Source organism: Centropristis striata, chromosome 10, assembly GCF_030273125.1.
Source record: "Centropristis striata isolate RG_2023a ecotype Rhode Island chromosome 10, C.striata_1.0, whole genome shotgun sequence".
Taxonomy (NCBI): domain Eukaryota; kingdom Metazoa; phylum Chordata; class Actinopteri; order Perciformes; family Serranidae; genus Centropristis; species Centropristis striata.
Genome location: NC_081526.1, coordinates 9453694 through 9471015, shown reverse-complemented (window position 1 = coordinate 9471015; position 17322 = coordinate 9453694). Strand labels below are relative to the sequence as shown.

The 17322-nt window shown below is 38.7% G+C and overlaps 1 protein-coding gene across 1 annotated transcript; it reads left to right on the top strand.

The window, feature by feature from the left end:
• The first annotated feature begins 1369 nt into the window (after positions 1-1369).
• tlk1a (tousled-like kinase 1a) lies at positions 1370-15388 on the top strand. Its single transcript, XM_059342980.1, is given in 24 exon segments — positions 1370-1545; positions 1547-1585; positions 1587-1623; positions 6201-6322; positions 6416-6487; positions 7432-7470; positions 7777-7852; positions 7947-7990; positions 8197-8292; positions 8373-8459; positions 8564-8656; positions 9141-9251; positions 9362-9498; positions 9791-9979; positions 10430-10496; positions 10953-11050; positions 11688-11769; positions 11874-11965; positions 12186-12275; positions 12368-12537; positions 13045-13180; positions 13919-14030; positions 14120-14227; positions 14321-15388. Coding segments are annotated over 24 exon segments (2310 nt in total). The 5' UTR covers positions 1370-1503; the 3' UTR covers positions 14492-15388.
• The last annotated feature ends 1934 nt before the right edge of the window (positions 15389-17322 follow it).

Below are 17322 nucleotides of genomic sequence, written 5' to 3'. Positions count from 1 at the left end.
ATGGTGTAACAACATTTGTAAATATATTGTTAGAGGTCAGGAAGAAAGAAGAAAAGAGAAAGTTTCATAATTATTATTTAAAAAAATGTACAATGTTAATATTGGCTGCTAATTTGTTCACCATTAGGACATGACAAGGTTTGTTAACCAAATGTACAACAATAAAATTAGCTGCTATGTTAATACATACTGCAAACTTAGCTTACCAAGTATTTTCTTCTTATATGTAGCAATAGTATCTTAATTATCTTGTTTTGAGTATAATTTACCTACTGACCATAGTTTTATGTGCTTATTTTAAGAACATGTGTTTTTTTTGTAACAAAAATGAGTGAATAACCTCTTCACAGGGATTTCAGTCTCAGTCTAGTTCTTTTTAGGATTGACATTGTGAGCTTTTTCATGCTTTTCCATCTGTTCAACTTTTGAATATGGTGAGTTGATAACTAAAATATTGGTTCCAGTTGAAAGTTTAGTTGCATGTTGTTTAAATGCTATTTCAAAAGCATTTTCTACCCACTCGGATCTACCCACAGATACTGAAATGAGAAAGAAACGTGCTAGTTTCAAGTACTGCTGGTTTATTTTAATGTTACTACAGTTGGGCTTTTCAAGCCACAATTGCTCGAAATAAGTATTTTGGACTTATTTTAAGACATCATTGTTTTTCCAGTGCAGAGATATTTTTACTTACTTAAAGAATTATTACAAAGAAAAATGTTACTTACTGCACTGGCAGACAATTTTACTAGTTTCAAGCATGTATTTGCTTAATTCTAGTTATTTATTTCTCATTTTTTGTCAGTTGGTTTTTGGGGTGCGATGCAGCTTTTAGTTGCAAACTGTGGCTATAACTTGGGTTGTACTAAGAAGCATGTTTATATTAGCTATGATTTAAAAAAATCATATAGTTATTAGAAATTAAAGTTATACATTCATCAGGCGTCATAATATTGAAGAAATAGTTCTTTTTTTTTTGTCTTTTACAATTCTGAGAGACTTAAGAAGATAGTTGAATTCAAGTAGAAACACCTTCAACTTTGGCTTTGCTTTGAGAAATATGTATTTGTGTTTAAAGAACTTACAAGAGAGAATTAAGAAATTGGTTACAAATTCAACAGATTAGTTACAATGAGTAAAATAACAAAGAACATATTTTTTGGTGAATAGGTATGAGACACTAAGAAAGTTAGATAAATGATTAAAAAGTATTCTTGGTGTTTGGACTTTTTCCTTCATGTTGTCATCGCGATAATAATTTTGCACACGATGCGTGACGTTTCATAGGCACCACTTGAAGACGGAGAGGTGCCCGGAGCCAGGACGCACTGCCGAGGTGTGAACAGGTTTGTGCCCTAAAAACATAATAATTAGACACTTTCACTCCGGTCTAGTCGACGTGCCCATGTAAAAACAACCGTGGTGTGTCAGCCGGTTAATCCCACAGCCCGCGTGGAACATTAACCGTGTGCGCTGTTGTACCAACACACGAAAAGTAGCTTGATGAGTGTCCAAAGTAGTGGAAGTTTGGAGGGGACGCCATCTTTGGTCCCAGCTCTCCACGTCCCCAACACGGACTGTGTTTCCAGCAACATAGCACGGCAGTGGTGAGGGCCCACGAAGGTATCGTTACACGTATTAAGGCATATATGTCTTTTCTACATGCTTGTTTGGGGCACTTTGTGTAGAACGAAAGGAAATAGTGCAGAAATCTTGGTGGCGAAAGCAGCGTTGCTAGCTATAACGTTACATTAACGCTTCGGCTCCAAAGTCAATGGAGCCCGTTTGGCTATAGCTAGTAGCACCGGAGACACAGGACCGTGTTTCTGTGGTCAGGCCAGTGCACTAACCTAAAGAAAAATACGTGCATAATGGCGAAAACCTTTACGAGAGCAGCAAGGTTACCCGCTGTAGTCGGTGCATCCCTCTTGCAGCATGCTGCAAACACTAGGCAAGTTGCAGATGGATGTAAAATGGATCAGTGTCGTTTTAAACAAGCATTTTTTTTTCTGTGGAGATGATTATATCACCAGATAAGTTAGGTGTGCATCGTACTGTTCGCAACCCTTTGTGTGTAGGCTGGTGTGTCCCACAATATTATGCATGTGTGACTGAGGTTAATCCTCATTTTAACGGTGCAGAGGGCTCTTAGATTGGCTTTAAACATGACAGTGTAGAGATGCTATTGGTATGTCGCCTTGTTTGACCCCTTCATATTACTAACTTGGAGTAAAGACCCACAAATACCGCTATGAGAGGGACACCCATGGGATACAGGCTGCTTTGGGTTGTGCAGCATGTTAAACCCAGGGTTCATACGGATGCTTGAAATCCTTAAATGCTTACATTTTAATGTTGTATTTTTAAGGTTTGAAAAGTGCTTGGATTTTGGGATAAAGTGCTTGAAAATGCTAGAAATTCTTACTGTATTTCTCTTGTAATCTGACTATAGATAACCACATGTTCAATGAAAAAAATACTAAATTGAATACTGAGATTAGCAAACTGTACTTTTGGTTGTTAAAAGTGTAAAACCATCGTTGTCGGTTTGGTTGAGTGAAATTACCCCTTTTAGCATGTAAGTACTCATCTAAAACATGCAACTTACAACCGTTGTAAGGTCCTGGAATAGCTTGAATTGACCACTGAAAAAGTGTATGAACCTTGTAAACCCCACTCTTTTAAATAGCTGATGCTTATTTGGTTATTTTTGGTGACCCAGTAGTACTCATCATGCCGTCTTGCACCCTCAGTGGTTTCACTGAATGTTGTAAAGATAGAGGACTTTTACTGAGCTTCAGACATTGACTAAACTTCTCATTTATATAGTATTATCTCTGTTACATGTATTGATTTACACTAATCAATGGATGGCTGCTTTCGTCAGTGTGACACTGGTGAAATTTGAAAATTGGGAGGCCATTTATGTATGTTTTGTTGCTTAAATTGCCAATGGGTGAACCTAGGTGGAAGTAATCCAACCCAGTTTGTGCCAGAGATTTTTTTTTTTACTTTCCAAGGGTCTGCCATAAACAGGTGGTCACTCTGCTGAGCAGCATGGAGTTAAAATGACATCCACAGCAAGAGTTGTAAGGGTTCAACCACTTGTTCCTGCAGGGGCCTGAATATAGATAATAGTTATGCCTTCATGTTTGAAACAAAGAGGATAGAAGTCCTTGAGGAACACGCATGGTGTGAAACATTCAGGGTGAAAAGTGAGATATGATTATGGAGCTATCTCAGACAGACCAACATTGTTCTGATGAGTAGTAGCAGAAGTTGGAAAGGTTTTAAAGCTTCAGCTTCTCCATAAGGATTATGCTTTTATGGGTACATTTGTATTATTTAACCTTGTGAATATTACAGTGCTTTATGTTGTTATAATAAAACGTCTAACTCTCGACATACCAGTAATTTATTCACTGCATGAGTTGAACTGTATTGAGGTGAAAGGTGAAAATTGTGCTTTTCATGTGAAAGGGTTGCTAACAAAGCCATTGTCATATCATTGTTTTCATGATGCTTTACATTCTCAAAACAAAAAAGTCTTGCTTGTCCCTCTAGTTTTAACAGACTGGTGACTGTAGTAGACGACTTCTTCAGAAAAACAGACTGCAGATTTGATTAGAAGCAACAGACGCATCATGGGGAATGTAACAAGCATACTTTATTGTCTCTGAGATGCTCCAGGAAAAGGAAATGGACCTGTTGCCTGATGGTTCCTAAGATTTATCCTATTAACATTTTTTTTAAAACCTTCAGAAGTATCTCAAAGTCCGGGAGGGTATAGACTGTTAGTGTGATCTTTTAGGTGTTATCCAAAAAATTGTGTTTGAAAAAGTTGATTTACACAGTAAAACCCCTGGAAATGTGATCACTGCTTCTGTATTAAGTGGTTATTGTGTTGAGATAATGACAAGAGACTGTTGTGATAAACAGTCTAACAAAAGAGTCTTCATCTAGAAAAATGTCTTTCATTTAATGTTATTAGTTCAGCTGTATCTTGCACGAAGATCATAATAATGATGCATTCTTCTGATCTTTAGATGGTTATATTCATCTGATTGTTGAATTTCAAGTCCTGAATTTAGCCTGCATATTCTTTGATTCTGTGTTGCTAGACTGCTGTGCAGTACTTCATATAAGAGCCGGAATATCTTTTAAAAGCATAACTGTAGCAATAAATCTGCTTTTAAAACATTAATCACAAGCCTGTTTCAATATGGCTTCCATTTCCATCCTGTGTAGCACAGTTTAGGTTATCCCGAAAGACAGAAAAGAGACCAGCAGGTTAGTCAATTTTGTGTTAAGAACTCTGAAGTATAAATACATTTTGCAGCTGGTTTTGTGGACGGCATTGATTTACTGACTGGGGGTGATTTTGGTGTAATTCTAGGAGCCATTTTGTGCTTCTTTTTTTCTGGACATCTACTTTATTATCTCTTGGTCTGGAAAATGGTCTCAAGTCAGCAGTATCCTACCTCATACAACACATTTCTCAAGTGGCCTCATGTTACACACTGAAGTGGGCCTGTGTGCTGGTTGCTGCATTACAGTCTCTAACTTAATAGCGGACAGTTGTTGTTTTTTTTGCTTTAAAGGATACACTGAATGGCGTTCTTGCTATGGCTTGACCTGACAGACACTACACTAAATTTAGTACAGTTATAACATGACTTAAAATCAGTTTAAAAGACATATTATTTGCATTTGTAAACAAAGAAGTTGACAGTACACACAAGAAGTATTTGACTTTCCACAACTAGTAATTAATAAATACACTTATGAAGTCTGTGGTTTTATGTTAAACACGTTGTAAATACATGATCTATTTAGTTGGGCTGCAACTAACCATAACTGTCGTTATTGGGTGATCTGATGATTATTTCCTCAATTAATTGTTTGCTCAGTAAAATGTCAGAAAATAATGAAAAATCTCCAGTTTCTCCAAGTTCAAGGTGTCTTGTGTCAGCCCCAAACCCATAGATATTCAGTTTAATATGATATAAAACAGAGGAAATCAGGAGAGCTCCAAGTTTGAGAGGCTTAAGCAGCATTTTCTGCCATTATCATCAAAATAAATTGCAATTATTTTTCTGTTGATCGATTCATCGATCCCTCAACTAATTGTTGCAGCTCTGATTCATTCAACCACACTCTGATTACAGTTATTGCTTCTACTCCATCTAAAAGAGATTTGTGTCTATTTTTCAGGGGTAGTCATTTCTGTTTGTTTCCCTGAAGCACTGCTTAAATGCACTAATGCCCACCCACCTACCCCCCTCCTAAATGATAAGCTGAAGTCTCATACCCTAATGGTATTAGATAGTGTCATAGCATGTCTGTCTTCTCTTGCATCCACTGGTTTTGCAGTTAATGTTTTTCAGGTGAATGCTAACTCCATATGCTGCTGTCACCGTTGATTGGTGTGTGGCTTTAATGGATGTTAAGAGTTAGCATGTTTGTCTGTATTTGGTGCACATTCATCATTGGACTAGTCTTTGTTTGACCACAAGTATTGCCGATTCCCAGCTGCTGCTGTGATTTTTGTGGTTATTAGTGAGAAGAACTTCTCGGTGCATTATGTTCTCCTCCATTTAAATTGATTCCTTTGTAGATTCAAAATGGTTGTCTCATTAAAGCACAGGTTTAGTGGGCAGACCCCTCTGAGTCAGCAGCAACGCTGAAGCCCAGGGAGCTCACGTAACATTCCCACAGGAGCACAGTATTCATCAGTGCCTAGCAGCTGAAACATTGCTCTCGGACTTTCAGGATAATGGTGTTTGTGCCACAGCGGAGCCTGTTATCTCTGGACTCCTACTGTACATTTCAAGTTATTATTATAAATTATTTTGGTGACTTTGTTGTTGTAGTATAAGGCTTTATGCTAACAGGAGTAAACATAATAAAAAACATTGCTTATCTCCTCAGTGCTATGCAGTGAAGCCTGTCTCAGAAAATTCCTCCAGGGAATTGGCATAGGTTTGGTTTTGGCCTATATTCTGGTCTAGACTCAAATATAATCACCTCTGAGGGCTTGAGACTGTATATGTGAGGATATAAGCCACCTTTATTACAATTCTGCTCTCAAGCTCATTGCCACTGTGTCATCTGCTCTTGAGTGGGTGCATTTAAAGGCTTCAATTAAGCTGATCCTTGAATAACTGAGACATGCTGTGAATTGTTGCTAATCCTCCCAGGCACCATGGAGGAGCTGCACAGCCTGGACCCCCGGAGACAGGAGCTGCTGGAGGCACGCTTTATGGGCGGGGTCAGCGGCAGCACAGGGGGCAGCACTGGCAGCACAAGCGGGGGAACCAAAGTGAGTCAATATTTAGTGTCAGTGTTGTCACTAATAACTAGTCGAAATATTGTTGCAAGTGTCCTTTATCCTAAAATCATCTCTTCTTTTCAGGGTTTGACCAATAATGAATGTTCAAATCACAGTTTTGGAAGCCTGGGATCTTCAAGTGACAAAGAATCGGAGGTAAATGCTATTTTTGGTGGCTTTTTAAAGGGTTTATTTTATTCAGTTCCTGTTAAAGTTGAGTTCTGAGAGCTAGAGGTTTGAAAATGGCCCCTGCTCTTTTCCCCCCTTACTGGGTGAGGCAAATTGCAACTAAAAACGTCATCCAGACACGATCAAATCACCTAAATCATCTGCTTGACAGTTTGGCTACATAACTTAAATCTCCCTGTCGGGAAGTGTTCAGACCTACAAAGCCTCCCTCATTCATTTCAGTTCAATGCATTGGCATAAAGTGGGTTGCAAACCACCATGTTTTGTCCTGTCATTTAATGGCATTTAAACTGGATTTCCATGTTCATATTTTCTGTTCTTCCTGTGCGCTGTAGCAGCACACCCACTCCACTGCAGCCTTTTGTCTGTTTTTCAGTGCTATTGTTTGTCTGAATGCCCTTTAACACTGCAATAACATATTTTAGCCACATATTGTCACATTTTTAATCCAATATTTTGACCAGCTGAATTAACCTTTACCCACTGCTGTTAACACAAAAGTGGAAGCTGCTGTTGCTTAGCACTCCCTTGTTAAATTCTTCCTAATGAGGCACAAGGGACAATTTAGATCAGATCAGTGCCTGTTGACTTTTTTTCTTTTACTTGTGTGGTAATTTTTTTGGAAAATTGGGTTGTACTTCTGCTTCCTCCCTTTTGGATTGGATTACCTATTGTGAAATCGAGTAATCTCAATAAAATGTTATGATAATGGAAACAATCATCCACATCCAATCATGAGGACAATCTAGGATGAGGTATTTTTGTTAATTATTTCATCTGTTAAGTGTACTCACCAACCTCCTTTTTAAAGTCTATTTGTAAATAAGTATTGGTGTAGTAAAAGGTCTTTTACTATCGTGTGTACAGAATCTGCTGGTCACACTAAGCATCTTGTTTTTCTCACATAATAGGGGTCAGATGTGAAAAGGGGCAGTTCTCCTGCTTATTCGGTAGGTATATAATGAAATCTTAACTGAAAATCACTTTTTTGTCTGTTTGCATTGTCCACTAGTGTGGTTTTCATGAAAACTGATATCAAAATGCATGTCAACAGTTCTTTTAATGCAGCTTCAGTTTCTTGGTAACTTGATGAGAAATAAATGTTTGGATTTGTTTAGTCTGTCCCCACGGGTAGCCTCACACAACCACAGTGTTGAGTTGCAGTTTGAGCAGTAGGAAGTCTAAAGGCCAAACAAGCCTTTTTGTGTAGTAAATGTTTTAAAGAAATATGTTTAAGTAATTTTTTCCTCTTTCAGACCCCAGAGAAGAAACAGTCGGAAACAGCCAGAGGCAGAAAACGAAAACCTGAGATCCAATCAGAGAGCAGCCAAGGTGAGTGTCTTTGTGTTAAACTGGTTACATTTCCGTTCTTGCTTACAGTAGGTCTTTAATGAAAAACATTGTTTTCTCTCTCTTCCCTTCACAGGGAAAACAATTGTGCGAGGACCCAAAATAAGTGATTATTTTGATGTAAGTTTTCATTTTCATGTCAGATGTTTCATACACTGGGAGGAAATGTTGAGTGAATAATGTTTCTCTAACCAGTCTTACAACCACTGAGGCATAATCCATTTCCTGTTAAAATAACAGTACTGCCATAGAAAAGGAGCGGCTGGTGACTCTGCTGTTATCAAATGCTTGGCAGTGACGTCACCTTCCCTCTCTGAACCTTTTAGTTCCAGGGAGGAAATGGCTCCAGTCCTGTGAGAGGTCTCCCACCAGTGATTCGTTCCCCCCAGAACTCACATTCCCACTCCGCTCAGGGTATCGCTGTAAGTTACACCCACTCTTTTGTTACTGCTGCATTTGGTGATGCTCTGTTATTAAAGAAGTGCTCCCTCTTCTGTTTCAGGTTAGACAAAATAGCTCATCTCCTACTAGTCTGTCTTTTGGGGACCACATGACACATCCAAAGCAACTAGCAGTCAAATTTGTTCAGGTGAGGAGGACGACTGTAGATAGTCAGACACCACCAGCTCTTTGTAATCGCTCCTAAATATGTTCAAGTTTCTAAACGACTTCTTTCTTTTTTTTCCACTCCAGACTGACCTCACAGTGTTGAAGTTGGCTGCCCTTGAAAGCACTAAGAATCTAGACCTTGAGAAGAAAGAGGGGAGAATAGATGATTTGCTAAGGGTAAGGAGATAGTCTTACTCTACAAATAACTGTTTGCTAAAGTAATTGTCGGTAATAGAACAGATCATAAGGGGAGACACTACAGGGTAACATTTCTATCTAATAGATACCACCATGATTATAACTTATTTTAAGGCCAATTTTGTTATGACAACTTTTCTTAAATGTGCAAATGAGGCATTGCCTAATGCAAAATTTTGGTTAATCCAGGAGAAATCTACACAGGCAATTAGCCAGAATATAGCAAAATAAACACCTAATTGTGTATTTTGTATGTTTCTTTCCACTAGTCTAAAGAAGACATGTTTTGGAGCAAAATTGTCTCAAATCTCAAAATTGCATTTGACTTTGCCTGTAGTGTTTTACCCCAATTAGTTTTCTTGACAACATTGTAAACATTATTTTTAAGATTTTAAATAATAGGTCGATGGGGAGAATTATATACTTTATGTAGTTGCTGATTTGTTTTTTTTCTGCTTCACAGGCAAACTGTGATCTCAGGAGACAGATAGATGAACAACAAAAATTACTTGAAAAGTACAAGGAACGCTTGAATAAATGCATCACCATGAGCAAGAAGTTGCTCATCGAAAAGGTAAATATATTGTTTTTTGGGTTGTTTTTTTTTACCTCTTCATGAACACTCAGCATACTGTCTGTCTGCAAACCTGCATGCCTAAACCTTTATTTTGTTCTGTTCTTTAGAGCACCCAGGAGAAGCAGGCCTGTCGGGAGAAAAGCATGCAGGACAGACTTCGTTTAGGCCATTTCACTACAGTGAGACATGGAGCGTCGTTCACAGAACAGTGGACTGACGGCTATGCCTTCCAAAACCTTGTGAAGTAAGTATTGATCGTGTTGTTGTTTTCTAGTTATTTTATGTGTTTTTGTTTTTTTCTTTAGAGGAACAATCTTTCAGAAACATTCATATTACAGTGAAGCACTTTTTTTCTGTTTTTACATTTTTTTCCTGTAAGTTACAGTAGTTCAGTGTTTGGCAGCTTCTCTGCACATGTGGAATAGTATGAACTCCCACAGACATGGTGTTCTCATGGTGTGTTAAAGTGTTTTGATAAGCCATTGTAATAGAGCTTCAGTACAAAAATGGTTCTAATCTCTGCTTTCCACCTGCAGACAGCAAGAGTCGATAAACCAACAGAGAGAGGACATCGAGAGGCAGAGGAAACTTCTAGCCAAGAGGAAACCTCCATCCTCCAGCAACTCCCAAGCACCAACCACAAACTCGGAGCCAAAGCAACGCAAAACCAAGGCAGTGAATGGAGCAGAAACTGATCCCTTTTTAAAACCCAGCCTACCTCAGCTGTAAGTTCAGTTCCTTGTGTAAATCCCAGGTACCAGCTCAGCCATTCCCCAATCAAAGACTGTATGAAATTAAGTGTAATTTTGCCTTCATTTTTTTTTAGCAAAGTTGGAAAAAATGCTGTTGTTTAAAGGGGCGGTTCAATATAGACAGTGTCAGAGATATCCCCTGTAGAGATGTCTGCCTTCCTTAGTACATAATGGAACTAGATGGCACTCTGCTTGGGGGCTCAAACTTTTAAAAACCATGACCTTGTTACTCAAGATAATCTGCAGACGATGTTCTGAGCATTTTCATCAACTGTTTTCCTTTCCGACATACTACTGACATGTCCATTTAACAGGACAGTGCACAGTTAATGTGAATTACTGATGTATTGATAAAAGTAAACATGGAGAAACTGTTGACAAAACCAAATGCTTTTTTCTGTTTTTTGTCTCTTCTCATGAAAGGCTGACACTAGCAGAGTACCATGAACAGGAAGAGATCTTCAAACTGCGACTTGGACATCTCAAGAAGGTTTGCCCACTGCTGAATCTGCAGCAACAATTTCTAAAAAGTTAAATTTTTTTCTGATGGGGAATTAACAGGTACACGAATGGGTATTAATTAATGCACATCAAATCTTTATCTTATTAAACGTAGCACGTGTCTATTAAATGTGTCTTCAGTACGACGATAATTTAACATGTTCAATGTGATTGTTCTGCTTCCTGAGCTGAACTACTGTTCCTTTAGTGTGAATCACCCCAAGGAAGCAGCGAGCCTGTAGTTTGTCGATGTATTCATTGTTTTCTCGATGAATAAGCATCACAGGCAGCCCCTGACAGACTCTGTACTAAGTCAACCGTTAATATTTAATAGAGAACTAGTCAGCTGTGTACAAGTGGGTTTTGATGAGCTCCTCTCCTTGTAGTCTGAGTTCTGAAGTTCCTTCTGTGCATTTGTGTGTTTGTGTTCTTGAATCATTTATAGGAAGAAGCTGAGATCCAGGCGGAGCTGGAGCGTCTGGAGAGAGTGCGCAACCTTCACATTCGGGAGCTGAAGAGAATAAATAATGAAGACAGCTCACAGTGAGTCTGAATCAATTTCTTTGACAGTTACTGCATTGACATTGGGACATGGTGAGCACACGAGGCCGCTGTCCTCATCCATAGTGGGGATGTTAACTACCTGCACACTGAATGAAGCTTTCTGCTCTTATTCCACGTTGATTACATCATGGCACAACAAAGCCAATGCTGAAGAACTTGTCATGACAACATCAGTGCTAACTTCGTTAATGAAAACTACTCAGAAATATGTTTGTCAACAACTTTTGCCATGAATAAGATGAGACGATGACAATCGACGACATCAAACACATTCTGTCACGTTATCAACGTGCAGTATTGTTAGCGAAAAATGAGACCGAATTGTAGGCTACATTTTGACTAGACCAGACTGACTGACCGAAATATTCAGTTTCATCTAATTACTCAAAAGAGTCAAGACTTTAGTCAAGACTAAAGGAAAAAAAAGACAACATTATGATGACTTTGTCAACTATTACTGGAGGCTGTTGCAGACTAAAACTAGTCTAAAAAATCTAAAATGCGACTGAAAAAAACAAGTATTTTTGTCTCAAGCTGTCAAAATGAACCCAGTGACACATCGGTCTATTCTTGTCATTTTGATTGTTTTCTCTTTTGGTGTTTTTTCCCTCGATAGATTCAAAGATCACCCAACGTTGAACGAACGATATCTGCTCCTACACCTTCTGGGAAGAGGGGGCTTTAGTGAAGTTTACAAGGTCAGCCATTAAATGTTGATGTCATAGGATCAAAGTGAAATAATACTCCTTAGCAGATGCTGCTTTTCAAGCATAAGCCAACTTTTTGTGCATGTGTTGTGCAGGCTTTTGACTTGATTGAGCAACGATATGCTGCTGTGAAAATCCACCAACTTAACAAGAACTGGAGGGAAGAGAAAAAGGAGAACTATCACAAGTATGTTGGCCCATGTGGATATATGTAACCTCTCCTGCAGTACCCTAGAATTAGTGTTTCAAATGTTGTGATGTACTTTTAACAAGTTGTTCTGATTTTCTCTCAGTGTGTTAATATTCTTCACCAGACGCTCCGACGTTGAGCTGTCAGTGCCGACTACAGCACCCACACCTTCATGCTTTGGTTTCTAATTGAAGCATAATTAACTTCTTCCCCACAGGCATGCATGTCGAGAGTACAGAATACACAAGGAGCTGGACCACCCCCGAATCGTGAAACTTTACGACTACTTCTCACTGGACACAGACACGTAAGTGGACTTGGTGCATTTCCAGCACTTTACAGTGGTTTCTGTTAAATGTTAGCCGCATTTCTTATTATCTCTTTTTTTCCATATATTAGGTTTTGCACTGTCATGGAGTACTGCGAAGGCAATGACTTGGATTTCTACTTGAAACAGCATAAGCTAATGTCTGAGAAGGAGGCACGGTCTATAGTTATGCAGATTGTGAACGCACTAAGATACCTGAATGAAATCAAACCCCCCATCATCCATTACGACCTTAAGCCAGGTAAACGCTCTTCTGCACTGAAAAAAAATTGGAGTGACATTTACTTAAAAAAAGCTAGGCAAGTTTTTCCACACAAAGTGTTTGTAATCTTTACTCAGGCTGTTTCTAAGTAATATTTATTTAATAGAACCACTTATTTTTTTTAATGAAAATACACAAGTAAATTGCAGATTCACTGATGTCCCTCAATTACATTTTACTTGGAAATATCAACTAATTAAACCAATGAACTGGTTTAGTGAATATTACTTGGAACAAATTATTTAATTTACATACAAAACTGAGGACACATAATAACAAACAATCACTAAGTAATGCACTACATGAAAAACAGGGCCAAAAAATCTCTTTTTTTCCACTGTGGGCAACTGATGGCTCTCATCACATCGATGCAAGAAAACATCAGTGACTTTACATTACATCAGTTGTCTGTAGTGGGCTGAAGCAGTCATCATATTGATGGTATACACTTTCTTAAGTGCTGACTTTCTTTACTTTGATTTCAAGGCAATATCTTGTTGGTGGATGGCACGGCCTGCGGGGAAATCAAAATCACTGACTTTGGTCTGTCAAAAATCATGGATGATGACAACTATGGCGTGGATGGGATGGATCTGACATCTCAGGGTGCAGGGACCTATTGGTGAGAGGAAATGTCCCACATATACATATATCACATGCACTGTAAACAATACCACACTGTAAAAAAATAAATTCTGTTATATTATTAACATTCAAGCAGTACTTTAATGTTGTAGTTGGTGGAGCTGCAGCCAAGTTGAACTACAGTCATGGAAAAATTATTAGACCACTCTTGTTTTCTTCAATGTATTGTTCATTTTAATGCCTGGTACAACTAAAGGTACATTTGTTTGGACAAATATAATGATAACAACAAAAATAGATCATAAGAGATTAATTTAAGAGCTGATATCTAGCCATTTTCCATGGTTTTCTTAATAATGATTTTGGTTATTATAAAAAAAAAACATGGAAAATGGCTAGATATCAGCTCTTAAATTAACATTTAGACATTTAGTCATTTAGCAGACGCTTTTATCCAAAGTGACTTACAGGAAGAAATTAATCTCTTATGAGCTATTTTTTCTGTTATCGTTATATTTGTCCAAACAAATGTATCTTTAGTTGTACCAGGCATTAAAATGAACAAGAAATTTAAGAAAAAGGGAGGTCTAATGATTTTTTCCATGACTGTATTTATTTAACTATCTGTTTATTGAATCAAGTTGAATCATATTTTAACACAGATCATGTTTTATGTGCTATTCATTTTTTTAAATATAATTCATATACATTACTTACAGAATATATGTGTAAAGTTGTATTTCACTAATCGTATCTAAAAAATTATTCTGGTCAGGTACCTGCCTCCTGAATGTTTTGTGGTTGGCAAAGAACCTCCAAAGATCTCCAATAAGGTGGATGTGTGGTCTGTGGGCGTCATCTTTTTTCAGTGTTTGTATGGAAGGAAGGTAAGGAGGGGAACCCAGATTCTACCATTTTTAATATCCATTTGTTTTTCTCCTTGCACGATGATTAAGCTCGGCTCCTCCTTTTTCAGCCTTTTGGCCACAACCAGTCACAACAGGACATCCTGCAGGAGAACACCATCCTGAAAGCTACAGACGTTCAGTTCCCCGTCAAGCCTGTTTCCAGTAATGAAGCAAAGGTAGGTGAACTTGAGTGAAAAAGTATATTAAAACACCCGATCGACCTTCAGATTTTTTTAGATTTTATTCCTCTCCTCTCCTCTCCTCTCCAGGCCTTCATAAGGCGGTGCCTGGCCTACAGGAAGGAGGACCGGATCGATGTTCACCAGATGGGAAGCGACCCCTACCTGCTCCCTCATATGCGGAGGTCAAGTTCCTCTGGAAATCTGCAGATGAATGCTGCTGGCTCAGGACCTGCCTCCTCCAGTATCATCTCATACTGACAGCCTCGTACTGTGACATAAAGGCAAACTGACCAAGCTGCTCCCACGCCTGCAGAGCTTCTCAGGGGCTCTGCTTCGTGGGAGAAGGAATAGCCGGCAACAGGAGGACCAGGACCCTGGAGATCTCACCTGGCCTCTTCTGACCTGTGCCAGGCTTCTACTTGTTTACCAGGGCTCGATCAATGGATGGACAGTGAGGGGAAGTTTTAAAAGGACATGGGTGAAAAGGATCTTTGGGGGGTCCGATACAAGCACTGAAACTGACGACGTACCTTGAAGAAAATGTGACTGGACGTTCTGTTCAGATGTTGCAGATGGATAAAGCCTTAACGGGCCGAAGGGAGACTTGGCAGCCCGCTGTTTAGATTAAATAACATGGTCCTGCCAGGGTGCAAATGATTCAGCTGCTAGAAGTTAATTTACTGTGAGGTGAGGACAGACATCATTATGTAGAACTACAAAGATTTCACTATTGATTTGGATAAATGTTTTTGTTTTTCACAAATCTTAGGCTTTAATTTTAAGAGTTACTTAGCCATGAGAATGTAATGTGTAGCATACAAGTGGCATCTAGTGACGTGTAGGTTGGGGCAGCGTAATAAGTTTAATGCACAAAGTAACCAAATGTAGAAAAATGACAATGTATAAAATCCTATGCAGGAATATTAATTAACAGATGAATTGGAAACTGTATATGCTGTACAGGTGAATTTACAAATTTTGAACTGCAGCAGTAACGTGTACAAAGAGTTAAAATTCCCCCATGCAAAACTAGTGTCCTGGAGTGTTTCATTTTGCTGCTTTGTTGCTCTTACTTTTATAAGGGCTGTATGCTCCACTTCGGGTACAGATTGTACAGTTCTGCTAAGAGTGAATAATAAATGCCAGGAAACGTTTCTCTCCCAGTGAATGGTACTTTAGAATCAGTCTGTTCATTCTAAAGGTAACATCCATACGCGCCTGAAAATCCCTAGTGAATTTCAGGGTGCCAACATTTGTCTGTTTTATACCTCTGCACCGGTGTCAGCTTTGGCCATAAGCATCATGCTTTCAGGATGCCTGTCCATCCTTTTCTCATGAATGCAATATCTCAGAAAACTGCAAGAGCGATTTTTTTTTTTCTTTCAAATTTGGCACAAACATCCCTTTGGGCACAAGAGTGAACTGATTACAGGCTCTGTATAAACCTGTGTTTTCAAGGTTAGGAACAATGCTTGACTTAGAATATACTTTTCAATCCTGAATTATTTTAAATCAAACGAGCCTGCCATCATATTTGTTGACATGGGTGCCAAAATTAAATTAATGGGGGCATTTTTCCATCCATGCAGTTATAAGAATTCTGTGTGACTACTTTTTGTTGCATTTATAGTAACAACTAAGATGTAATGATGATGATAAATGCACCAAGAGTCTGGACATTTTTGGTTTAGGTACCTTTAAAATTGTGTTCTAAAAATTACACATTTTTGGCCATTATTTAAAGCCATAACTCAAACAGAAGGGGAGATTGTGACCATATTACACATTTGTTTGGACACTGAATTTGTGACACTAATCCTGAAATTGTATACTGCCCTACAAAGCCTGACTGCAGTAACTACATTTTTTGTAGAAATGAAGTTAACTAGGACTGCAAGCAGTACTGAACGGGCCCTCGCAGTACACGCGTATCGGGGCATGCAGCCGTCGGAGTGTGTGCGTTACAGGGGCCAGTCTATACCACCCCTATGAACTTCATTGCCTTAAGTCTTATGGTCTGGGCACAGTGCCAAATATTAAATTAGACTGCCACCAGAGCGCCACCTAGGGGCCGATCAATAAAACCTTCAAGGGTTATCCTCAGGAGGGCATTGACAATAAGTAAACCAATTGACAATAGTTTGGTGTTAATCCGACCAACCAATTTGGAGATATAAAATACTTCAATTTAAAGAGCGCCACCTAGTGTTCATCAGCCAAAATTTTGCAGAGATCCTCAGGGGCTCATGGGGAAGTAGTAACCTGAGTTTCATGTCATTCAGACACACCAATGTGGAGATATGCAACACTTCGTGTTTTGTGTTGATAATAGCGACACCTGCAGGAAGTTATTTAATAACTTGAGTATTCTTTAGGTTATCAAAATTCTTTTAATAACTTTTTGTTATGAGGGTCCATAGATGCTGTGTGCAAAGTTTGGTGCAAAACGCTGAAATTGCCTAGGAGGAGTTCAAAAAAGTATTTTTGCGGCATTTCGCAAATTAATGCGTGGATATAAGGTTTTTGAATGTGCAATAAAGTATGTGGGAGTTATTAGCCAAAACGAACTTTCCTTTATTATAGCGCCACCTAGAGGTGGAAATTTAGGATGACAATAGATTATAAAATTTTACGCCAGGTGTGACTTATATATAAAGTTTCATGAGTTTTGGGGTATGTTCAGGCAGTGAAAAATGCGATCATTTTGTCACGAGAATAATAACTAGGACTACAAGCAGTACTGAACGGGCCCTCGCAGTAAACGCATGTCGGGGCATGCTGCCGTCGGGGTGTGTGCGTTACAGGGGCCAGTCTATACCACCCCTATGAATTTCATTGCCTTAAGTTATAGTGTGGCGACGGTACCAAATATGAAATTAGACACCACAGTGCCAGCTAGGGGCCGATCAATAAAACCTTAAAGGGTTATCCTCAGGAGGGCATTGACAATAATTGTACCAAGTTTTGTATAATAATGCACAAACTATCCTTTTAATCCTCATACAGTGTCTGAAGGAGGACTCTTAACTGATATGTATAAGTTAGAAGAGGCAGGTAGCAATGGTGGAAAGTAACTATGTACATTTACT